Source organism: Crotalus tigris, unplaced genomic scaffold (genome assembly GCF_016545835.1).
Source record: "Crotalus tigris isolate CLP2741 ecotype Arizona unplaced genomic scaffold, ASM1654583v1 scf7180000023617.9722795, whole genome shotgun sequence".
Lineage (NCBI taxonomy): Eukaryota > Metazoa > Chordata > Lepidosauria > Squamata > Viperidae > Crotalus > Crotalus tigris.
Window position 1 is genome coordinate 8,923,707 of NW_024100081.1, and position 24,899 is coordinate 8,948,605.

At 37.5% G+C, this 24,899-nt stretch overlaps 2 protein-coding genes and 3 non-coding genes across 6 annotated transcripts in view; all 5 read left to right on the forward strand.

Annotated features, from left to right (window-relative positions):
• The window catches only part of GPBP1L1 (GC-rich promoter binding protein 1 like 1), a 29,740-nt gene extending 14,643 nt beyond the window's left edge, over positions 1-15,097 (forward strand). Inside the window, exons 3-12 of one of the 2 annotated variants that reach the window (XM_039319851.1) lie at positions 178-330; positions 6,852-6,981; positions 7,288-7,565; positions 8,510-8,582; positions 8,994-9,187; positions 10,923-11,063; positions 11,192-11,350; positions 12,729-12,850; positions 13,904-14,006; positions 14,207-15,097. In XM_039319851.1, coding sequence (XP_039175785.1) covers positions 271-330; positions 6,852-6,981; positions 7,288-7,565; positions 8,510-8,582; positions 8,994-9,187; positions 10,923-11,063; positions 11,192-11,350; positions 12,729-12,850; positions 13,904-14,006; positions 14,207-14,356 — 1,410 coding nt within the window. In that variant the 5' untranslated portion in view covers positions 178-270 and the 3' untranslated portion in view covers positions 14,357-15,097. The remainder of the gene's footprint in view (positions 1-177; positions 331-6,851; positions 6,982-7,287; positions 7,566-8,509; positions 8,583-8,993; positions 9,188-10,922; positions 11,064-11,191; positions 11,351-12,728; positions 12,851-13,903; positions 14,007-14,206) is intronic. The other variant, XM_039319850.1, reaches the window with a different exon arrangement.
• Positions 15,098-19,709: 4,612 nt separating this feature from the next.
• On the forward strand, positions 19,710-24,602 carry RPS8 (ribosomal protein S8). The gene is made up of 6 exons (XM_039319904.1): positions 19,710-19,840; positions 20,308-20,414; positions 21,220-21,319; positions 22,434-22,609; positions 23,775-23,904; positions 24,437-24,602. Exons 1-6 carry the CDS (start codon positions 19,837-19,839, stop codon positions 24,544-24,546), a joined length of 627 nt encoding a protein of 208 aa, XP_039175838.1. The 5' UTR covers positions 19,710-19,836; the 3' UTR covers positions 24,547-24,602.
• LOC120297431 lies at positions 20,128-20,211 on the forward strand. The gene has a single exon (XR_005553795.1). It is a non-coding gene; the product is annotated as a small nucleolar RNA SNORD55/SNORD39 (small nucleolar RNA).
• Positions 21,035-21,136, forward strand: LOC120297433. Its single transcript, XR_005553797.1, has one exon. It is a non-coding gene; the product is annotated as a small nucleolar RNA SNORD46 (small nucleolar RNA).
• On the forward strand, positions 24,196-24,264 carry LOC120297432. The gene has a single exon (XR_005553796.1). It is a non-coding gene; the product is annotated as a small nucleolar RNA SNORD38 (small nucleolar RNA).
• Positions 24,603-24,899: the final 297 nt, after the last annotated feature.

The window sequence follows — 24,899 nt, forward strand, 5'->3', positions numbered from 1 at the left end:
TGATTTTGACTGAAGTGGCTTAAGGGAGTTAAACTAAACAAGAATAATATAGCTACAGTAACTCAACCTGATACTGAGTCAAATTAAATTTCCATTAGTTCCTAGAAAGATGGTAAGATGTTTTCCAGACTCTTGGAAGCATGCTCTGAAGAATCTGCTTTTTTCCATTGCTTTTAGTGGGGCTGACAGTGTATGTGGCCGTTGTTTTGTCTTAGATCCTGGCCATGAGGTTTGATGCCTCACTTTATTGAAGAGAGACACTGGACCTAAATGGCGCAGCATGACTTTGTTCCTGCCTGGCTTAACTTCTCTACGCCACAGTCTGCCAAGGTAATTATTAAATCTTAGATCAATTGCTCAGAAAAGGTTATGGTTAAATTGTCATTTTGATTGTGAAATGCGTAAATAGCATTTATTTTCACATTTCTGAACTTCCATCTCCCTATTATGCTGCATAGTTACAAATTTGAAGGAAAGCGGTCTTAAAACTTTTCTTAAATGCTTAATCAAAATATTTTTGTGGTTTAGATATAGCATCCAAAGATTTGTGCCTGTGCAGAGCATTATTTCAGAACATTCTAATGCTGATTTTTTTTTTTTTTGGTAGGGACTCTATTCTATATTGCACACACTTTAGCATTGGTAGTGCCATGTACTCCAGTGGCTACACTGGGAGTAGTGTGTATTGACTATTTCTCTTGGTCATTGCTGAGCTTTTTCTGTCATCCAGTATTTCTCTAGATTTTGATTCCATTTGCTATTCTTCTATTAAATCAGTATTTTTTAGTGTTTTATAGCTGCAGGATCCAATCTCGGTCGGTCACTAGGGCCAGAGGTTTTGTTTTGTTTTATAGCTATATGATGGGCAAAATAGTTTGGTCTTGGTCTTTGACTTTGTAGGTTTTCTTTTGAAAGTAAATTAACTGAACAATAAAGAACTGCTACAGAGGAATATTCTCTGCTTATGTTAAAATCATCAGGTAAAAACCTGTGTCTGTTCCACAACTTTATCAAACAGATATATTTGCAATTGTTTGTTACAGTGATTATGAGCAATTTCCATTTTAAGAGGTTTTGGATACTGAAAGAATTCAAGGAAAGCAACCAGTATCCCAGTCCAAGTAATGGGCAGAGAAAACAGAAGACTGAGAAAATTACAAGGAGGCAATCAGAAGAATAGGTTTCTCTAGACAGAAGAGTAGTATATCTGAATTTTTGTTTTGGTATCTTGGTATTTTTTTGACTGAGGTTGGCTGTAAGCCAGATATAGGCAAAGACAACCATGCTGGAATCTAGTTAATTTGATCAGCAAGCTAGGATCAATAATGCTAGTTGCTATATAGGTTCTATTTTATTTTAGGATCTAAGATAATGGGGTGTGAATTTAGTTTGAAGAATGTAAGATCCTGAATATAGGAAGAAGTTGATTATTGAAAACAAAATTTAATTTCTTTGCCCTTTTTCTTTTCAACTTTTTTTTCTAGCTCTGCTATATATAAACCAATAGTGTGTATTCTGGGGAAAATGTCCCTTTACATATTCCTTACTCTCAGGTTAAGCTCCTGGAAGAAAGGGCTATAACTTACCTCATGTAGGTTAAACCAGTGATAGGACTTTCTCTGAAGAACAGTGGCTGATGACAGTACATCTAATTAGATCTACCCAGGAATTGTAGGGAAAATACAATAAGTATTGGGGGGGGGGATTAGTTCTCAAGCCATCATATTATGTATGTCCTACTATAGTCCTAATGTCAGCTGTCAGTTTCATAATAAGCATTCCTAGTGATAACTCGGAACACTTCATTTAATCTCATAAAACTTTCCTGACTACAACCAGCCTTTTCTCAAACTAATGTATTCTCAAATATGATTCCCTTTACAATGTATAATCACATTTTCTCTTATATCATTTATTAACTTTATACAGAATTCCACTACGTGTAATATACCATTATGTAAGCTAATCTGATCCAAGATAAACCCCTGCACAAGGATTGTGACGTGGCCTGCAGCGATGCCACCCCCATGCAAGGGTCGTCTCGTGGCCCACTTGCCACCACCCACACAAGGTTCATGGCAATGCTGCCACCTGCGTGGGGCGTGCTGCCGCCCACCTGCTGCTTGCAGCACTGCTGCCTCCGCCTAAAGTTTGTGGCAACGACACCCACGCAATACTAGCGCCGCTACCACTGCCTGCACAACACTCGCATCAACAGTGGAACAAGGGGGGGTGAGCACACTCACACGCATGTGCACTGCCCAACTACTCACACAGCCCAGCGGCCAAGAGGCTGTGGCCAGGTAATTGCCTGCAGCCCATAGGTTGGGGACCTCTGATATAGACAGTCATGTTTAAGTATAAGATATGTAGAAAGAACATAACAGAACATATATTTTCTATGTCATTGTTATAACTTAAATCATTGAAATTAAGAACAGGGACCTATAAAGATTTAAAAGATTCATGAAGGGATTTTAAATACACACAACTCACACAGTGTATATAAAGTATCGGAGTCATGGCTTCTTTAATCATATTTTATTGAATAAATCACATTTAACCAAAACCAAACAAGCCAAGCTATAAAACAAAAGGCAAACAATGTGATTGTTTATAGATATTAAATGTTGAAAACAAAAATACGAAAAAATAAAAGTTGATAATTAGCACATTAACTCAACAGGAAATATGGAAAATGCTTCATGCATGGAACATCTAGAGTTTGATCTTCTAATCTGGCAGAGATTGAAATGGAGCTACTTGATTTAGACTGAAATAGTGGTTGTGGAACAGGGCATTAGACGTTCAAAAGAGAGAAAATGTAGGGAATATATGAAGTACTGTATATAGACTACTGAGTTATGTCACTGGGATATGTGATGTGGCAGATGGAATGTGTTGCAGAGATAGGCCAAAAGCATGTTGATGGGATGTGCCACATTGGGCAGGAGTAGCAGCAGTTTCACCAAACTCATCTGATTCCTGGATATATATATTTTTTTACTTGAGCATATATGCAGTTACCACAATTTATTGATTTGTAACTGTTTTATTTAGTGACATGAATTTTAGACCTTTCATTCATAATTAAAACTGTCTCTTCATTTTCATACATATATTCATCAGCTCTATACAAAATCAGATTACTATCATATATACTGCTCAACAAAATAAAGGGATCACAAACGTATAGGATCCTATACGTTTGTGTTCCCTTTATTTTTTGTGAGCAGTATATATTGCATTCATGTAATATATATAAATGAGTACTGTATACCTTGGCTTACAATGGCAGTGGGGACTGGAGTTGCTGTGGCTAAGTGAGGGGATTATACATAGTACAGGTAGTCTTTGATTTACAACAGTTCGTTTAGTGATTGTTCAAAGTTACAATGGCATTGAAAAAAGTGACTTATGACCGTTTTTCACATTTATGACTGGTAGTGTCCCTGAGGTCACGTAATCAAAATTTGGACACCTGGCAACTGGTTCATATGTATGACAGTTGCAGTGTCCTGGGCTCACATGGATCACCTTTTGCAGCCTTCTGACAAGCAAAGTCAATGGGGAAGCCAGATTTCACTCACAACTGTGCCACTAACTTAACAACTGCAGGGATTTTGCAGATTCACTTAACAACTGGAGCAAGAAAATTCATAAATGGGCAAAATGTCTCACTTAACTGAAATTTTGAGTTCAATTTTGGTCATAAGTCAAGGACTACTTGTAGTTGCAGTTGCAGTTGTTAAGTGAGAACCTCACATGACTGCAACTTACAACTTCAGGTCAGCTTCTCCCTTAACTTTGTTTGGGGAAAACTGACAGGTGACTTTAGAAAGTGTGATCACATGACTGTGAGACTGTTGCAGTGGCCATAACTCCAAGAACTGGTCATAGGTCTCCTTCATTCAAACGCCAACACAAATTTCAATGGTTGCTGAATAAGTGATCATAACTGATGACCATCTATAGTTACTGACCTTCCCAGCTTATAATTTTGGCCAATTGGAGCTTTCAGATAATACCTTTCAGTAAGATAAAGTATAGACTATATTGCTATTGTTATTTGTATCCATGCCATATGTAGCATTCACTGTTAAAGAGAGCTCTGAACGTTTTGGTTACAAGTGCAACCAAAGGCCAGATATACCCTAACAGTGTACTGTTCTATGCAATCTGATATCTTTAATCTAGGCTGCAAATTGACATAGTAGTAACTGTTATTATATCAACAAAAATATGAAATCATAGCTGCGAGATCTTCCCAAGAGCTTAGAATGCTATACTGCATTAGCATAATATGCAAGTCCAAGCAAGTGAAAATATTGTCAATGTGCATATTTTCTAAATGCCGTCCAAAATATTTTGATATGGCACCGTGTGTCAATAACAAGTAGCAACCACCATAGGCAGTTTATGCCATAATCTTTCCAGATTCCACATCCAGATTCAGTCACAGTTTTGTTCCATACAGTATTAACCTTGTGAACTCTCAAGCTTCCTCCTTCCACTGTATATTCAAGATGGACAGTGATTAATGTTTTTATGTATTTATATGTAAGGGCGTAGGTATATACATGTGTTGTATATAGCATGTTTATATGTGTGTTGTGTATGTGTACACTTTTGAGAGCAAGCAACATAATTTCATTTTTAATGTGTCAATGTGCCCACAGTAAAAAATGACAAAAAGTTTTATCTTATTTTATCTTCAGTTTTGATTTTCAGATCTTGACACTTTGTGATCTCCAATTCTTTGTCTTCTATTCTACTATATCCTAATATTGCCATATCAATTATCCACATTTTCTTCTTTTCAGCCTGTTAAATCTGTTGTGTTACGGGCAAAGATTTTATCAGTTTGTATTTGAAAACTCCCACAATATTTTCACCTCATTTTTGACTATTTTTTGAATTATGTTCACACTAATTTTTCATTACTGGCACATGTAATTTTTATAGATGTTCAGTTTTACCACCTGTTGCTGTTATTTGTGGCTTTCTGATTTCCAAAGCTTCTTTAATTGTCTGGTGCTAAGCGAATGTTTTTTAATTAGGCTTGATCTGATTGTTACGTTCTTCAAATTGGGGTCTTTTGTGGGTTTTTTTAATTACTTGTATCTGATCTTAATAGAATATTCTTTATTGGCCAAGTGTGATTGGATACACAAAGAATTTGTCTCCAGTGCATAAGCTCTCAGTATACATACAAGCAACAAAGTCATAAATCATAAATCATAAAATACAACCAACAAAGTGATATCATAAGATACCAATAGGAGTAGGTAATAGAAAAGATAAGAAGGATAATAGTAATATAGTCCTACTACGTGGTTAGATATCCTTAGACATAAGACAGTGCTGTGGGAATTGGGTGTTTAGCGGAGTGATGGCATGGGGAGGAGGGTTGTCTTTGTGTCTATTTGTTTTGGCATGCAATGCTCTCTAGTGGTGTCTTGAAGGGAGAAATTGAAACAGTTGTGTCCAGGATGTGAGGAGTCTGTAGATATTTTCTCAGCTCTCTAGCTTGTGCAGCATACAGGTCCTCAATGGAAGGCATACTGGTTGCAACTTTTTTCTGTAGCTAGGGTGGGAGGATGGAGCTTACCATTGAAGCCAGGCCTCCCATGGATTGACACTTGCCTTGCTGACCCACGTCTTCTGTGGCCAAAGGAGCAGCTTCATTCTGCAGCTGAGAATGGAGCTCCAGCCTGCATTTCGCAGTCAGAGAGCTTTCCGGAAGGCCTATGCAGCCGAGAACCAAGCTATGGATTGAATCTGAACAACAGAGTGGGGGCCCTTTATCCTAGAGCAGGGGTGTCAAACTGCCAGTCCGCAGGCCAGATGCAAACCGCGCCCACCCCATTGCCGGCAGTGGCAAAAAAAGTCACCATACATCATGACACGTCACGTGACGTTGCGAGTTTGACATCCCTGTTCTAGAGAGTAGGCGCTGCTACAGAGAAGGCTTGCTTCTGGGGGTTTGTTAGGTGACATTATTCAATTGCAAGATTGAAGTGGTCTGTCCAGCAGATGCTATAGGAGTGATATGCAGTGTATCAACATACTCAGGATATTTTGGTAAAACCACACATTTAGTTTAAAATGGAAACTTAATAGAAAAATGTGACATTATATTCTGACCTTTGGAATAGAATATTTTTCAAAATGGTAAAATCTGTTTCCTCACCTCAGATCTTGGCCAAATTTCTTATTTCTTTAATTTTAATTAAAAAATGTGTTGATGCCTGCTGCCTTTTAAAGAGTGTACGCTGTTGTTGGAAAGTTGCTCATATTCCACCAGTGGTATCTAAGCAAGTTGATTAATAAAGTGGTACATTGTTGGAACAAGAAACAAATTGGTTTCTGCTCTATTTTATAACAAAGTAGACAGATTTAACAGTAGGTTCGTTTAATCTCGGGATATGATCTGAATAATGCATTTGTATGAAATAACCCCATGTTTGGTTTTTTTTAAATATAGTAATTTGTTCTGGAGGATATATTTTTATATAGGTTGTAAATTGAGACTTATCAATTTAGTGTGCTGTAGTAACAAATATCTTATTAATTTTTTATATATATAGCATATTTTGGAACTATCTCCTTACAGAGTAACTTTTGCTGTATTGTTAAAGGTTTCAAATGAATTCTGAGAAATATTTTAAAGATTGCAAAATTATATTGTTAAGCCTGATACATAAAGTTATCCTATGTGTCTTACCATGTGTGACTTCAATTACTTTTAAATTTGCTGTTGACTTGCTTTTGAAAATTCATGTATATGTGACTGTATATACTATTAATACTATCACAACAGTTTTTACATGATTCCCTTTTATTCATAGGCTCCTGGAGCTACTTTTGAAAAGCATGGAGAACATCTTCCTCGGGGAGAAGGCCGCTTTGGTGTAAGCCGGAGACGCCACAACTCTTCCGATGGTTTCTTTAATAATGGCCCCCTCAGAACTGCTGGAGGTATATAACTCGTTGTATAAGTAAACAGCACGAGACAAAAAAATAGACTTGAACTTCAACTGGTGTCCCCTCCCCTCCTTGCTGCCATTTTGTGGTTTCCCACCCTCCAGTTTTGAACTCCAGTAGTTTGATATTCTAATAGTATCAATGATTTCTCTCAATTGAATATCAGTTTATTAGTCAGGAGATGCTCCTCTAATGAGATTACATTGTTGTATCTAATCTTTTGCAGAAGCTCTTATATATTGTGGTATTTTTTCAAACAACAACATACCTTTGTTTATGTAACTACTTCATTTTATCCAGACTGCTGGCATCAGCCTTCCCTGCACCGCCATGATTCTGTGGATTCTGGTGTTTCTAAAGGAACTCATGTTGGGCTAGCTGGCAGTCAGCCAGGTTGGCATGGTTCTTCACGTGGCCATGATGGCATGAGTCAGAGAGGAGGAGGAACTGGATCTCATCGCCATTGGAATGGCAATTTCCACTCCCGAAAGAATTCAGCTTTTCAGGAAAAGCCAACTGCTGAAGCTAGGGAGGAGAAAGAAGAGAAGGAGAAATTGCAGTTTGAGGAGGAAGATTTTGTAAGTATATTCTGAATGAAATTTCAAACTATTTTCTCATCAGCCCTGGAATATTTCTAGCTACAACAAATATTATGTAAGAAGACTGTCATTTCTATAATAAGATTTCTCTTAGCTTTCTTTTGTACTGTCTGTGTATGCCTCTTATCTGCTCTACAAAATTCCCAGCTATTCTAGAATGGAATAAGGAAGGAGATAATAAATTCATTCTGTACCTAAATGTCTTTTGATTTTCATAACATGTATTAGGGGACTGGAGGCTAAAGCATATAAGAAACGGTTGCTGGAATTGGGTACGTCTAGTTTAATGAAGAGAAGGACGAGGGGAGACATGATAGCAGTGTTCCAATATCTCAGGGGCTGCCACAAAGAAGAGGGAGTCAAGCTCTTCTCCAAAGCACCTGAAGGCAGGACAAAAAGCAACAGATGGAAACCAACGAAAGAGAGAAGCAACCTAGAACTAAAAAGAAATTTCCTAACAGTTAGAACAATTAATCAGTGGAACAACCTGCCTCCAGAAGCTGTGAATGCTCCAACACTGGAAGTTTTCAAGAAGAGACTGGACAGCCATTTTGTCTGAAATGGTATAGGGTTTCCTGCATTCCTATTGGTATAGGAATCAGCATCAATAATTTTGTAGTCATAAATAGAGGGACTTCAGGTGCCCAAGATTTCTTCTCCTAATTGTGCACCAAGTGTCATCAGGCTTCAAAACATTTATAATTGATTCTTACGGTTTTAATGTACAACACTTTTCTCCCGTCAGAATCCATTACAAAACAAATACGAGATTCTATGTACGTAAATTGACCTAATGTTAATATATGTAGAGGGCATAATATTGGGTCAAATGCTTATTATTAGCTGGAAAATTTAATGAAATTGAAAGTCTGTAACAAAACATGAAATGTGTGTGACTTTTGTTTTGTGACTGCTTGTTACAGCCATCATTGAATCCAGAAGCTGGAAAACAGCACAGCCAGGGTAAACCAGCTGGAACTCCATCTGGTGTTTGGGGTAGGTACTTGAGGCATTGGCAGAGAGGTATTTTCTGTAGTTGTAGAAATAGTCTTAATCTTGTTCTATTTAGTCTATAGTCTATTTAAAAACAACCAAATAGTTTTTCTTCTGTGTTGTGTTATATTAGAAATTATACTTTAATAATAAACTGTAAGAGGCTTGCCTATTTTTAGGAATGGTAGAATATTGTGCAGAAACTAGATATGGGTACATCGTCCCATTTTCTCCCAGATTGGCATTAGTATTGATTCATAAACCTCAGATATTTATGCATACTCAAGAGATGCATGAAGAACCTAAGCACCAAAAGTTGTAAAAAAGTGCTTTTAAATATCATACTTAGTTGATAAATTTCATAGGTCCCATAAATGGAGGAAATACTAAGCTTCTTCCATGTTGTTTTATTAGAAAATCCTCCTAGTGCCAAGCAACCTACCAAGATGCTGGTCATCAAAAAGGTTTCAAAAGAGGATCCTGCTGCTGCCTTCTCAGCTGCATTCACATCACCAGGACCTCAGCTTTCAAATGGCAACAAGGCAACCCCAATTGTCCCAAGTGTCTACAAAAATCTGGTTCCTAAGCCTGCAGCACCCCCATCAAAGGTACACAGAATACTAGTGAGAAGCTATTATACTAATAATAGGGACAGTTGAAATTATGTTACAATAATATAGTAATACAGTATAAATATCTCTGCTATATTAATAGGGCAATCAAGTGCATTGTTTGTATAAAAATAAACTACTAACAGTATAGGAGGATCCATGTGGTCTTCCCGTCTTTACTATTGGAAACTTGATTCAACTTTTTTTATATTTTAGCATTGTGTAGACATTTAAAAGAAGATGGCCTTTTTTGAAGTTCTTGGGAGTAATAGGTTATTAAACGGTTGCAGTTGGACGTTCACACCAGGGCTCAGTACAGAGACAATATTGGTTGCACTTACAAATGATTTTTGGCAGAGCTAGACTGGAGTGGTGCATCAATTCTTGTACTCCTTGATTTCTCAGCCATGATACTATCAGCAGCAGTATCCTGGACTAGCTCCAGAGGCTTGGAATGGGAAGCACTGTGTTGCAGTGGCAAACCTCTTCCTCTGTGGTTGGTTACAGCTAGTGTTGACAAGAAGGGAGAGATTGCACCTGTGGCCCCTCACTTGTGGGGTGCCTTAGGATTCAGTGGTCTCTGTCTTGCTGTCTAACATCTACATGAAATTGCTGGATGAGAAGTTTGGTGTAATCAGCATACTTTACATTTCAACCCCTGATGGTGTACGTGAAACTGTTGAGATACTGTTTCATTTTCTGAAAACTGTCTGGATGGAGAGGAATAGCTTTCAGTTCAATGCTGACAAGATTGAGTGGCTCTGGCTGCCTGGGTCCCGGAGTTGGGATACTTTCGCTATTGCTCTTGGATGAGGCTGTATGTACTTTGGCATTCAAGACAGGTGCACAACCTTGAGCTCCTAGACTAACAGCTACTGCTGAGAGCAGGTGGCAGCTGTGGCCTGGGGACTTTGGTACAAGTTCATCTTGTGCACCGGTGTGCTCCTTTCTCAGTTAAGAGTCCTTACAGTCACTCGTGCTCTGCTTGCCTCACAATTAGACTTTTGCAATCTGTTCTACATGGGGCTATCCTTAAAGATCATCTGGAAGCCACAGCTGATTTAAAATGGAGTGGTATGAGCAATAATAGCCACTACTCACTCTGCATTGGTTACCACTTGGTTTCTTGGTGCAAATTCATGGTTTTTAAAGCTGTTTATGGCATAGGGTCTGGTCATCTGAGGGACTGCTTCTTTTCCACTGTTTCTGCCTGCCAAGTACATTCAGGCAGATTCAAAAGGAAGCATCTCTTCACAAATACGGTTGACAAACTCATTCTCCTCAGGTTCCATAAAGCCCTTAAAACTTGGCTTTGTTCTGACACCCTGAGGTAAACGCGTTGGGTTGTAGAGTGGCTGTTTTTAATCTAGGCTGTCCTGTTTTGCCTGTTTTTCATTGTTTTAAATGGTATTAGATTTTGCAAGAATCTATTGGAGTGAGTGGCCATGACAAAATTAATAAATAAAACATTTTTCTTCACTTTCACTTTCTAGCACTTTTTTTTTTCTTTGACCTTGGACAAAATATATGTTGTTATTTTTCCAAATCATTTGATATTCTGTTAGCTGTTATTAGGCTCTGGAATATAGCTGTGTCAGATAAGTGTATGACGGAGATCCCAAAAGGGGCGTTTTAAATAAATGGAGATTTTCAGAAGACAATATTTTTACTAAGTCAATATTGATTTTATGGAAATGTATTGCTATTGTTACTGTACATTTCTTCATTATAGCCAAATCAGTGGAAATCTAACCGAAGTGAACATAAACCAAGCTCACTAACCTCCAGCCGTGATTCAGCTTTTACCAGTCCTGTGTCTGTAACCAAACCAGCTGTGTTAACCAGTGGCTCTGTTCTCACCTCTTCCAAAGAGGTAAGCGTGTATGATGGCTATAAACATGCTATAAATCAGAAGGTACTTCAGAAATTCACCAATTTCGGCTCTCTCTAGAAAATCATGAATTACAATAGATTTTAACAATGCAATTGCTCTCTTCCCAGAGTCCCTCTAGTACCACCCCTCCTATTGAAATAAACTCCTCTCGCTTGACAAAGCTGATGCGCCGCACCACAGATAAGAAGAGTGAGTTCTTAAAAGCTCTGAAGGATGACAGGAATGGAGAATTGCCAGAGCGCCATGAGAACAACAAATTGGAGGATGTAAGGGTTCCGTGTCTTTTTTTTTTAAAAAAAAAAAAATAATGATGTCAAGAGATGTTTTTAAATAATTTTTTAGTATTTCTTACATGCATATTTAGCAAACTTGGTACTTTCTGCAAGTGCTAGCGTATGCATCGTGATTCTGGTTTCTGTCATGTATAAAATGTGGAAAATAAAAAATGTGACAAATATTAATGATAGTTTTGAAGATAGGAGTGGTGCATAAGCAAGTTTTGTCTTCCTGTTTCTGTGATTGTTGTATATAATTTATAGAAATGTAAATAGTGTCATTTTGGAGGACAAAATAAAATAATGAAGTTATTCTTAATCCTATAAATACAAAGTATATGGCATAAACAATTTTATCATTGTGATAATTGGAATTTCTTTTCACCTTTCGGAATGAATAATATATACCTTTCTTTGAAGAAAATGATCTGATCTAGATACTATTTTCTTTAAGGCTTCATGCATTTTTTGCAACAGTGCACAGTTACTTTCCCATACATTAGTTCAACAGATGGGAATTCTCAATTATTACAGTGACGGCGGAGTTTGTTACTATTTTTAATTTTGATCCTGTGTTATAAACTCATGCAGACCATTCTCATTTAACTATAATTGGGACTAGTAATTCCACTGTTGAATGATGTGATTGTAAAATGCAATATCATGTACCATAACCAATTTATAGCAGCAGTTGCAACAGAACTGCTGTCATTAAGGAACTCCACATGGCTAAGTGCAACATCATGTGATAACAATTTATGACACCCCCCCTTCCTCATTGACTTTGCTTGCCGAAGTTGGCAGTGAAGGTTGCATGTAGTGCTCATTACTGTAGGATACTGCAACTGTCTTAATTGTGAGCCAGTTTTCATGATTACATAATACCAGAGATGCTGCAATGACCATCTTGTTCAGCATCATTGTAACAGTTGATAGATAAGCGATGGGATATGGGATGAAGAGATAGATAAATGTTTGTAACTTTAGACAGAGTGAAGTTACTAACTTGGTTTTATACTTACAATGAAGGTTGGAAGTCACTTTTTTGTATTATGTTTCTCTTTTTTCTTATACTTTTTACTCCTATATTTTAACTTTAGTTTGTATTAGATGTTATTATAATCACAATAATAATAATTTTATTATAATCACAAGTCTTAACAAAAATATATTGTAAATTAAACCGTAGAACTACAGTAGCTATTAGCATTTTTTGATAGTCAGTTGTTTCTAAGTGTTAGTTTGAAGAGGTTATTAGCCTCATCATAAAGCCTATACTTCCTGAGCATGTAATTTAGAAAACTTTCTGAAATATTGATTTATGCTATTACACAACCATGATTTTGATGTGTCTTTTGTTCCTAACTAGGTGGACGGTGGTAGTACAGCAGAACCAAAGGAAAACTGGGAGGAGAACTGCCATCAGAATGGGCTTTCTTTGCCTTTGGAAGAGGGAGAGAATCTTTCTCATTCTTTAGAAGCAGAACACAGGTGAGAAAAAAGGCAATTGGTCTGGAAAATATTAACCCACCAGAAATGTATAGAAATCAATAGAGGTTTAACCAGCTCTAGAAGAAGACCTTGTGGTTTCTTGACGTAGCCCCATCACTCCATATCATCCAGTACAATACAATAAAAGTTTTTGGCTTCTTGTAATGAACATTATTTGATACCCTGTGATTGATACACTCTGATGGAAGCATTGCCCTTTTGCCATTTCTTATTGAAATGTTTCACAGGAGAGGGAAAGGAATGCCCCTCCTTATTGATGAGGCAAGAATAATTGCATGGAAACAGTCTTTAATGTCCTAATCATATATTCCTCAGTCTTGAAACCTGTATGAGGTTTGAATTGAGGCACAATTCAATCTGGCTAAAGAGCTGCTTCATCAGACACAGCAGGAGGATGACATCTGCCTCTACCCAGTCCGTTTTAGCAAAGTAGAATGGGGTGAAAGAAGATCATCTTTTTCTGCTTACTGTCAAAGAACCAAAACAATAAAGACTTTATTTAAAAACAAGTGTACAATATAGTATAAAACAATTATTCAAGTATGTAATTTAAGTTATTTGAGAACAAATTATTTCATTAACAAGACATAAGCAACAAATAAATTTTAATATTTAAATCACAGGGTCCTCAGACTGGACCTGCAGTTGTCCAGGTGAGCTTGCAGACAAAGTGAGGAAGAAAGCCCAAAATAAGTTTTGACAGTGCCTCCCACTGTCTATGCAAGGCTGATCAATATAAAAATAGCGATTTCCCCCCTTATATCCAATTGTTTATAACCCCCAAGGAGTTACAGCACACAGTTTGAGAACCTTGTCTTGGTACTTCTTTATCCCCATTCTCACTTTTTTTTAACTGCTTCATTTGACTCTTAGCCTAACCTACTTTATTAAAGTATTTCTCCCCTACAGAGCAATATTGTAAAATAGCTGTGAATTTTCTTGTGCTTTAAAAGGAATAAAATCTCTTTTCCTCCCTAATGACATCTTTAATCCAGTCCCTTTTCTATTTATTCTTTACCTTTTCCATGCTAGATTACTGAAAGCAATGGGATGGCAGGAATATCCTGAAAACGATGAGAATTGCCTTCCCCTCACAGAGGATGAGCTCAAAGAGTTCCAAATAAAGTCAGAGCAGGTATGTTCAACTGCTTACTCTTTTAGCATCATTTTATTTTGTAACTCACATGTTGAAACCTCTGAGAACATTGACTACAATAAACTATGAAGTCAAAATTAAATAATTTTGTTTTGGTGAGTCTGAGAACAATACATTTTGAGTTTCTTTTGAATGAAAAGGAGAAACAAGTATGAAAATGTTCTTTCCTTTGTCTCTAGCTAAGAAGAAATGGCTTTCGGAAGAGTGAGTTTCTTCGAGGCCAAGGCAGCAGTCAACTATTCTCCCACTGGAGAAGCACTTTTAAGACAGAGTTTGAAGAGTCAGATACAGAAACAAGTAGCAGTGAAACCTCTGATGACGATGCCTGAAGATGGGCACCCAAAATCCATAATATAAAACCAACCCAGCAAACTCACGTTTGTAGTTCAGCACATAAATGTTTGGGGTTCGAATGAAGCAGAGTTTATTCTATCTCAAGTCTGTTCAGTTTTTTATTGTTGAAAACTTCATGCACAAGGGAAAGAATTATATCCCAAAGAAGAAAGCTATTGGCTTACTACTTTTTGATTTTGCCCTTCTGTGCTTCAAAGAGAACAATCCATTCCGCCTTCTGGAGCAAGGCGTGGGTTCAGTCTCATCAGGAGCAGGATGCAAAAGACTTAGGTTGGGCAACCACAAGCTTCTCATACTGCCGTCCACATTGCAAAATGTCGTGCGGCAATAATGTGCTAAAACAATCATTGTCAATGACAAAATGGCTACGGAAGTTCTAATTGTGTTAAATTAATGCTAATAACATGGAACTTTTTTATTTTTTGGCGGCTCGGGGAGCTTCATCACTTAACCAGGCGTGTTTGGTTTTTCTTTTTTGGGGGGGTACAGCTGTAAAATATTTGGATATAGGAATTGTTTGTGTTCTTGCAACCTTGATATTCAGGGTGGATTGTTAAAATATAAAATTTTTGTGGGATTTCAAAGATTAAGATTATTTTGATAACATTATTTACAGATTTTAAAAAGTGACTATCACATTGAGTCTGTATGAGGGGAAAAACTACTGCATCAAAAGATAACTAACTTGGAATAAATATTTTGCATCAGTTTGCCAATTCTGAGTCTGTCATTTCTCAAGTTATTAGTTTAGATTTCTTAGATAAGACTTTCTTGTATTTCAGTCTTCAGATAGCAGTAATTTTTCAAAAGCAGAGATCTAATTTGCTTGTTCTTGATGAATAAATGAATCACTCCAGTCCTATACGTAGGATAAGTTTATATTTACAAAGGATATCTATAAAACAATATGAATTTCTCATCGGTAATGAAAATGTTCACATTAAGTATATAACAAAACAGATAAATTGGGCAGTGATTATCCTTGTATAAATCTAATGTTTAATTTCTGATATAGTATACAAGGAGCATGGAAGTATAGTAGTGCATGTATTGCTTTTGTCAAGATTCACTAACTTGTAATATTTTTAAGTTTTAGCATTTGAACATTTAAAAAAATGGTTTTCTATCAAATGAAGTATGACTTTCGGGACATGTTTGTATAATTCTCTTTGGAATAATATAGAAGCCATTGCTTTTGCCTTCTTCCAGGATGGGTTTTTTTTTTCAATTTTTTTAATATAAGCTATAGTCCTGAAATTTCCTGGTAATTTTCTATCCAAATACTACCCACGTGCATCCCTTAGTTTTGAAAATCATTCAAGATTGGCTATAATTAAATTCCCACAGAAGAGATCTTTATGAGCACATCCATACTTTAATCTGCCAAATCTCTTAGACTGTACTGGCATCCAAAGTACTACATTCCTAATGGTCAAGGAACAAGACACTAGAGCCCGCTGATTGTTTTAGGACACCGGACACCAAAGGGGTTTTTGCTAAAAAAAACCAAAAAGATTTGCCAAGCTAGCAATCATTAATTAGGATTAAAGGAAGACAACCTACAAAGTATTTAATTTGTAGAGTCAGTCTGATTACTGTACATAATAGAAATCAATAAACCTCAACTTCATGCAGCACTCTCCTTGCCAGCTAGGCAAAAAGCATCTGTGTGATGCGAGTATTTCAAATTGCATGTTAAAATTATAATGAGATACGGTGTTTGGAAAGAATACATTCTTTAATTGTTTTTGGATTAGTTTTTTTAATTGTTGACAGTGCTGCATTAGTAAACAGTTCTGTATCCTAAGATCATAATAAAAGTATTTATATTCATGTATTCTTTCAGGTGTCCATGGACTATGTCACAAGGATTGCATAGTAAGCACTACACACAAAAGCTCCTAAAGCAATTAGTCATATCCCTCCAAACATTCCTGTAGTTGAAGAACCCTTAAGTGGGATGCACAAACTACTTCCATGACATAAAACATGTAGAATACAACTTTAGAATCTTTCTGAGGAATTTATTTCAGCAGAATATCAAAATGCCTTTCTCTTTGGATGACCTTACTTGCAGTGCTTGAATCTAGAACAGCACCAAACGGCAAAAGACATTACAGTGGAGAATAATTCTGTTTTAATATTTGAAAGTACATGCCCATGTGAGACAAAAAGTCATTCATGACTAGAAATATTTTAAGTGACCAGAAACATTTTAAAAGGTTTTCTACAGCAACTGCAAACAAAAATGATCTGACTCTTATTTCACCTTTTACAAACAATAATATAACTGCTTTCTTTTTCAAAAGTTAAAAGTGTGCTAAAGTGGATGAAGTACCATCACTGTCTATAAACTGGCTCTTCATTTTGGGATATTGAGATGAAAATTACCAGGGATTGTAATTAGTAAAATCCTTTCTTTGTATCCTGGACATGGTAAAAAGCAATGCTTATAATTTATTGAGAAATAAATTATACAGTATGTGTGTGTATACATATATACATATACACAATTTATTTCTCAAGTGCTAAACCAATCAGTGTATATGTGTATATATTTCTGATAACTAGGCATCAGCAAAAGTCTAACACTGAATTATATTCCTAGTTAAATAGTTGAAAAAAATAGAAATGTATACACTTCAGAGAAATATTGGCATCTCGGACTAGAGAAAGTGTGCATCCTGGTACCATAAATGTATTAGCTCAACTAGACCAAAATCCATTTTGTATGCAGTAATAGAGGCTCCAGTCATGAGATCTAAAGATAAATTTCCATGAATTTAATCGTGACAAATGATGAAAAAGACAGGTTCTAAAGAATTGCTCTTCAAATATTCTTCTGGAAAAATGACCCAGCTTCACAATACTAAGGTGACCAACTTTTTTACAATGAAAAGGGGGACACAAATAAATTGAAGAAAAAAATATCATAAATAAAAAACATTTTATTCATTGCAACAATAATACAGAATACACTAATATAAATGCATAATAAAAAACATTTGTAACAATAACCTTATATTGCTTACATGCCTATTAATTATTATTTAAATGAGTACTTTTCCATTGAATGAATATTTTTGTCAATGTATCATCTTCTAACAATATATTGGAAATATCTGAACAAGAAATATCCTTCATATTGAATTTTACGGCAAGTGCTGCAACTAGAGTATCAATGTTCAATCTCGATTTCTCACTTTTCCAAAAATCATTAGCAACTGAAAAAACCCTTTCAACTGCTGCATTAGTTCCAGGGTAGCACAATGTAAATTGAAAAAGAATAAATTTTCACATGGAATATATTCATTTTTGAAATGGCTGAATGTTTCCACCCATCTTTTATCAATTTCAACGTGTTTATTTTCCCATTGTATTAATTTTTCAGAATTTAAAAATACATTCAGTCTTCTAATTTCTTTAAAGAGACAATTGTTTATTTTAATGTCTGGCATTTCTTTGGATAAAAACTCAACACAAGATTCAATATCTGTCCAATATACTTGCGATGAAGTCAAAAAACACCATTGAAAACTGTTATTTCCTGTGATGTTTGTTTCAGACCATTTTTTGATATATTGAAAATATGTTTGGTAAAAATTCTGCACTTCTTTGATAAACTTTTCCGTTATGCCTGGATTTGATTCCTCTAAGTCTGACAATTTTCTTTTTATAACTAAAGGAAGAAATTTTTCTTCAAATCGAGTTTTATATTGAAGGATAAAGGCATTCAAAATAAGACTAACTTCTGTAACTGAAATGTGTTCACCTTCAATCTTTTGAATTGTTTTGTGAAAAATAGATGTTTGATTATATACAAAATACATTAATATCTCAGATATTTCATTATTGAAAAACGATTCCAGGATTTTAGGACATTTGTCTAAACTTAAAAAATATGAACAGAGAGGCATATTTTACAACTGGAAGCAGATGCATCTGATGATTGCTTATGTTTCTTGGTGGTCAAGTGTTTCGTAATAGCTGCTCTGCCACCAACTGCAATACAAAATTCTCTGCTGCAAATATTGCAGAAAACAGTGTTATCCTTTGATGTGATGAATGGAAATTCCTTATTCAATTTATCGTTGAAATGGCATTTCCTTTTTTTTTTAATTTTTCCATCCTTAAATGGAAGTTAGTCTCCTCCAAGTACCTTCGGGACTAACTAGGAGATGGTGTAGTTGGGTAGCAGGGAGGGGTACAAAGTTCCTGCCAATTCACCTTCACTGCAGACAACTTGCATGTGCAAAGTTTGCCAGCCGGGTGTTTTGGTGCACTCAGCATCAATTCCTATTCCATCAAAAAAAAGGTGCCAGAACACTGTTCTGAGCGTTCTATGAGAAAAAAAAAAGCCCTGCAGATTAGTCTTCAAATATCGAAAAGGAGAACATGTAGGAGCTTTTCGAGGGAGGACAGAACTTAAAAAAGGACAGTCCTCCCTAAAGGAGGACGGTCACCTTACGAGTCCACAGCACCTGGTATCTCCTACTTAAATTCTACCCAGGTCTAGTCCTAAGATTTTTCACTATTGGACAAAGGCATCTAACCACTTGCACTCGCTATGACTTACGCCCTAGTGATGTCTTGTTTATTAATATTTATAAGTGGTCATTTTAAATTAAGAGGCTATTTGAGAGCCAAGATAGATCTACTAATGTTTTGAAATAGCAGAAGAAAACAGGCAAATTTCACTCCCAAGGCCAGAGCTCAGCTGCAAAAATCCTGCAGACTATACACTTTAATGTACGTGATGGCGAAGAATTTAATCTGTTTACAGCGATCTCCCGAAGACTGACGGTCCAGTATAATAGGTCTAACACAATAAACTACACTCGTTATTAGTTTACTTTTACAACCATCTATATCGGGTAGGCAACCTTGGTTCTTTTATGACTCGTGGACTTCAACTCCCACAATTCCTGAGCCAGCATGGAAGTTGGTCCACGAGTCATAAAAGAGCCAAGGTTGCCTACCCCTGATCTATATGCTTCGTTGCATATCGTTTACAACTGTTTAACGTCTCTCTTTTACACTGTATCTTGTGCCTTAACACCGTGTAGAAAACTGATGATCAGTTACTGGAAACCTCCCGATCCAAGCAGCAAGTGCAGCACGTTCCTCTCAAAAACGATCCCTGCCAAATAACAGCCTCACAATCATAAAGAACTTGCAGCCCGTCCCCCTGTCGAGCAATTATCTGAAAAACAAGCCGAGTACACCGAATTCGCTTCTTTTCACACAGACCATAAAGAAACCGTCCACGCCCGGTCAAGCTTATCAACGTCCTACAACCACCCGCCTCCTCCTCCTCTTTTTTAACGTCCCACTTTAATGACGCAACGACGCGCGTCAGTTGAGACGAGACACTCTTGCCGCGAGATTTCCCGTGGAACAAACCGCCCCGAAATGCTTTGCGTCCTTCTTTTTGCAGTCGGCGCCTCGGAGCAGGATGGGTGAGTTGCCAGATGGAGAGGGAGGTCGTGGTTTCATCCGCCGCCATCCGCCCCGCTAGGCCTCCCCGCGGAGCTCGCAGTCGGGTAACCGAGAGAAAGATGTTTACCCCGTTAAACGCGCGCGATATTCCGGTCGGTTTTGTGGAGCAACTGCGATTCGGCCTGCTTTGGATCCTCTTCGGCCTTTGCTGTGTGGCCGCGGTAGTTACCTCTTCTTCATGAGCGAGGGAACTGCTTGGAGCAAAAGTGCTTTCTCGCCTAAAGCCCCTTTGTGTCCATTTGCCCGACGTTGCAATGATGAAACTTCTTCCACTGCTGCATTAGGGCCAAGTAAGCCATGCGGAAACTTACCTTGGAGAACTGAGCGACCCTGGGCATAAGCAACTCCTCCAAGCCATAGACGGACAAGTTTAGGGACCATACTTAATGCATCTATTTCGTTTGATTTTTTTTTTCTCTTTACTCAGGTATCTCCAGGGATAATTGGCACAAACGCCGCAAGACCGGGGGAAAGCGGAAGCCCTACCATAAGAAAAGAAAGTATGAGTTGGGACGACCTCCTGCCAATACCAAAGTACGGGCGATTAATTGTTGAGGGGGAGAATGTTTGGAAAGAGTTCAGACTACTCTCAGTAGGAGTAAAGTATTTAAGGGGTGTATGTTTCCTGAATAATGTGAATTGCTGTAGGCCAGCTGGGAAGCCCTCCCTCCAGGCAGAAGGAACAAGTAGAAACTTTAATTCAAGTGTGCTTTGCTCTAGTCTTGACTAATCCAGAATACTGTATTAATAGCAAATAATCAGAAGTTTGTTAATTTTGGGAGTTGAAGTCCACAAATCATAAAAGGGCCAAGTTTGAAGACCCATGAGGTAAAAGATAAATGTTTTATATGATGTTTGTAACACAACTGTTTCTGATAAAATAATAGTATGGGTTATGCACACATGTGTTTTTAAGAACTATCTGTTATAATTAGTGTGTCTCTAAATTTAATTGCAGTACCATTTTATTTCTAGTTAGTAATGTTTGATGTTTGTTTATGTGTAAAGCAGATATAAGTTACTTTAGGTATAACCAAGTGTTGGGTGTGCATGGTGGAATGCTTAATCGGGGCACCATATCTTTAATTTGAAATTCCTGGTCATGTTGAGATAACTGCATAGTGCTTTAGTTTGGAAATACTTGATGTGGAGGCAACTGGAGTGATGAGAAGTACACCTTAGGTGGGTGTGTAGACTGTTCTGGTCTTCTTCACAGTCACCAGTGCTAGGGGTTGTCATAGTTACACTGACCATGTTGCCGTGTAGGATGGGCATTTGAGGCAAGATTTTAGTTCCATGAATTGCTGCATCTGAACAAACCTGTGGTACTTTGTTACAGATTGGCCCCAGAAGAATACATACAGTAAGAGTTCGTGGTGGCAATAAAAAATACCGTGCTCTCCGTTTGGATGTTGGAAACTTCTCTTGGGGATCTGAATGTAAGTGTGAAGTAGATGTTCTGTAGAGTATTAGCTTGGCGGGTGGGGGGGGTTAGTAACCAAAAAGCACAAATAAGAAAACTGTGATGATAACTTTGACCTTAAGAGAGCTATGGTGAATTCCTAGCTCTCAGTGATAAGAGTGTCATAGTTACCCTGAGTATGTATGCACTGTTGCTATAGGAATGTTAAAGGGGAGACAAATTGTTTATATAAGCTTGAAAGGTATCGTTCAAGACTGGTAAAAACTGAGGGGTTGAGATAGAAATAATGAAAAACATTAGCTTACTTTAAACAAGCAGCATGGATTTAAAGGCTGTTATTTAGTGATGAAGAGACAATGTTGTAGATCAGGGGTGTCAAACTGCCGGCCCACGGGGTGGACGTGTCACGCAGAAGCCGCACCACCCCATTGCCGGCAATGGCAAAACCGTCCTGATACGCTGACATCGCAAGTTTGACATGTCTGCTGTAGATGGTACAAGTATAAGAACAACCATACAATGAATTTGAACATTTGCATGTTTAGTTTGCTACCCCACTAGTATTTGGGGGAGGGAAGGGCTGCAGGCTTCCTTAAGAGCGTAGCTTTGTACCTACTCAGGTGTACCTAATTGGTCAATTCATAATCCTGGTGTTGTATTTGGTTGGTGAGGTTAATACTCCACTGCAGATTCCGTATTTACTTTAGTTCATATTTGTTATTGAACTTGGTTATGAGGGCATTATTGGGGCTGCTGAAAGATGTAATATAAGATGAACTAGAGTGCTGATTATGATGTTTTGCGGAGATACAAAGCTTGACGCCCTTTGCATCATCATCAGTGATGTTACACATATGTGTAAAGGGGGTAAGCTTGTGTTGCAGGGTCATCATGCTGTTTGCAAATATCTTCATATTTTCCAGTCATTTTAGTTTGCAGAGTCATATCTACTTTGTAGTTTGTAAATTCTCTTTATTCTTTAAATTCTGCTTTTTATTGTTTTAAATGGGGGGGGTTGGAAATGGAAGCAGTCCCTGCACAATATGAAGGCCTATTTTTTTCTGTCCATGAGATTCTTATACCATTCAGTTATTTTTTTATGCTTGAAAAATACATTCCTTTTGTTACAGGCTGTACCCGCAAAACCAGAATAATTGATGTAGTGTACAATGCATCCAATAATGAGTTGGTGCGCACAAAGACCCTGGTCAAAAACTGCATTGTCCTTATTGACAGCACACCATACCGACACTGGTATGAGGCCCACTATGCCTTGCCCCTTGGGCGCAAAAAGGGCGCCAAGCTGGTAGGTAAAAATACTCTACTCAGAGGTTTAAAAATATTTTTGTCTTCTGATGATGATACTGTTAACCAGTTCTGCTGCTGAAGGAGAGTGATGGCATATTTACTGATCTGAAGAAGACATGAGACCAAGCTGTGTAGGGTCGCTTTCCAATTTAGAGCATCTTAGCGCTGAAGCACGGAAGCAAATGTTTTTAATAAAAAGGATTCTATAAATTATTTTGGGTTGTAGATTGGAAAATGCTTATAGTCTGTTATCCCATCAGTGCTTAGATCTCAATTTTTTTCAAAATTGTTTTAAAGTAGCAAAGAGTTCAGGACCCTGGTCATACTGTATAGATTGTATTAGTATGCGCAAACCCAAACAAATAGTTTGCTTCAGTAATTCTGCCAAACCATTCTGGGTAGGCTGCAATTTGGCAAAACCCAAAGCATTTTGATTGCCCTGGGTATTGGCTGAAACAAAATATGGAGACGTTCGATGGGATGAGTAGGACAAGACCTGTGCACCTCACATCTATACCTCTTGCCTATGTGTGTACATTATTTGTAAATTCTTAGCACCTTCCCTTGACTGCCACTATCAGTGTGTTTATTCAGACCCTGCACTTCTAATTGGCGTTCTCGTATTTCCAATTCTTTCCTGACTACAAGGAAGTGGGCATCGGTAGCTGCAGGTGAAGAAAAAAAATGGTGCTTGGAAAATGAGAGAGATAGGCTGGTTGAATAAACTACTGTTCAAGTTGTGGAAAATTGGCAAGTGACCAAAGCTAATCAGACTTCGCAGTATATCCAACCAGACAGGGTGGCCTCTCTCTCCTCAGTCATCTTTTCCCTTCCACTTGACACACATAACACATTTTTGGTCTAGGCCAGTGTTTCCCAAACTTGACAATTTTAAGGCATGAGGACTTCAACTCCCAGAATTCCACAGCCAGCAACGCTGGCTGTGGAATTCTGGGAGTTGAAGTCCACATGCCTTAAAATTGTCAAGTTTGGGAAACACTGGTCTAGGCATAGAACAAGTTGTTTTTTTATGTGCAAAAGAGTTTATGCACAAAATGCTTTGTTCAATGCTAGTTTTTAATCTTGCAACCCCAAAATGTGCTGAATGTTCCAGGTGTTTGTGGAGTTGTGGGAAGTAACCGCCACTTCTGCTTTCCTTCCAGACTCCTGAGGAGGAAGAAATTTTAAACAAAAAACGTTCAAAGAAAATTCAGAAGAAGTATGATGAGCGGAAAAAGAATGCCAAGATCAGTAGCCTCCTGGAGGAACAGTTCCAACAAGGAAAGCTACTTGGTAAGATGTAAAAAAACAGACAACTAAGCTTGATAGGCACAGCAGAAGATTTACACAGATGTACAATTTTGATAAATTATGTGATGGTGGCAGTCTATACTCAGAGTTGACAGAAATCTGTAGCATCTTTAGGACAGGATTTACTTGTTTCAACTCTTGGAATAATACTTAGCTTGACAATTGTTAGAGCTATTTTCTAGTTGTTGATACTTTATACAAGTTAGAACCAGGAATTCAAGTGTCAAGTGATCACCATGTTATCCTGCATAATTGACCAGGGATTTGAAGTTGACCTTGTGATGAAAACTTTGTCCAGTTCTGCTGCTGAATGTGAGTGGTGACATTTCAACTTCTGAAGGTCACTTCATCTGTGGGAAGGCCGTTAAATTTTTAAAGGCGTACACTTAGTGAGAAGATGACCATAATTGTGTTAATATGGAGTTAATAGCAAGAAAGGTTTTGCATTTAAAGAAGCTTATTCACTGGTCTTAATTGACACTTTTTCATTTAATTTTGTCCTTTCCTTTTTCAGCTTGCATTGCCTCCAGACCTGGACAGTGTGGCCGAGCAGATGGCTACATTCTGGAAGGCAAGGAGCTAGAATTCTATCTGAGAAAGATCAAAGCCAGAAAAGGCAAATGAACCCATTTATTGTATCTTAACAGGCTTAATAAATATCTCAAGAGTCTTGTTATAAATTATTAGTGTGGTTATTTAGGGGCATTAGAACAAGTAGTATATGGGTGGTCAGCGCTGGAGTGGAATTTATACGAATATTGTGGACTGTAGACCTCATGTTGGGAAGAAAGTTTGGGCTTGCTTCACTCTGGCGCCAATGTGTTTCCTTGTAGGCCAAACTATGACTTAACTGCAGCCCCGAGAAAAACAATACTCACTGATACTTTCTCTTACTGATCCTTTCGAAAGCTATTTCGTTTTCTAAACTTGTTACATTTTTATTTGGGAGAAGACCTGTTGCTGCCATTCCCCAGTTG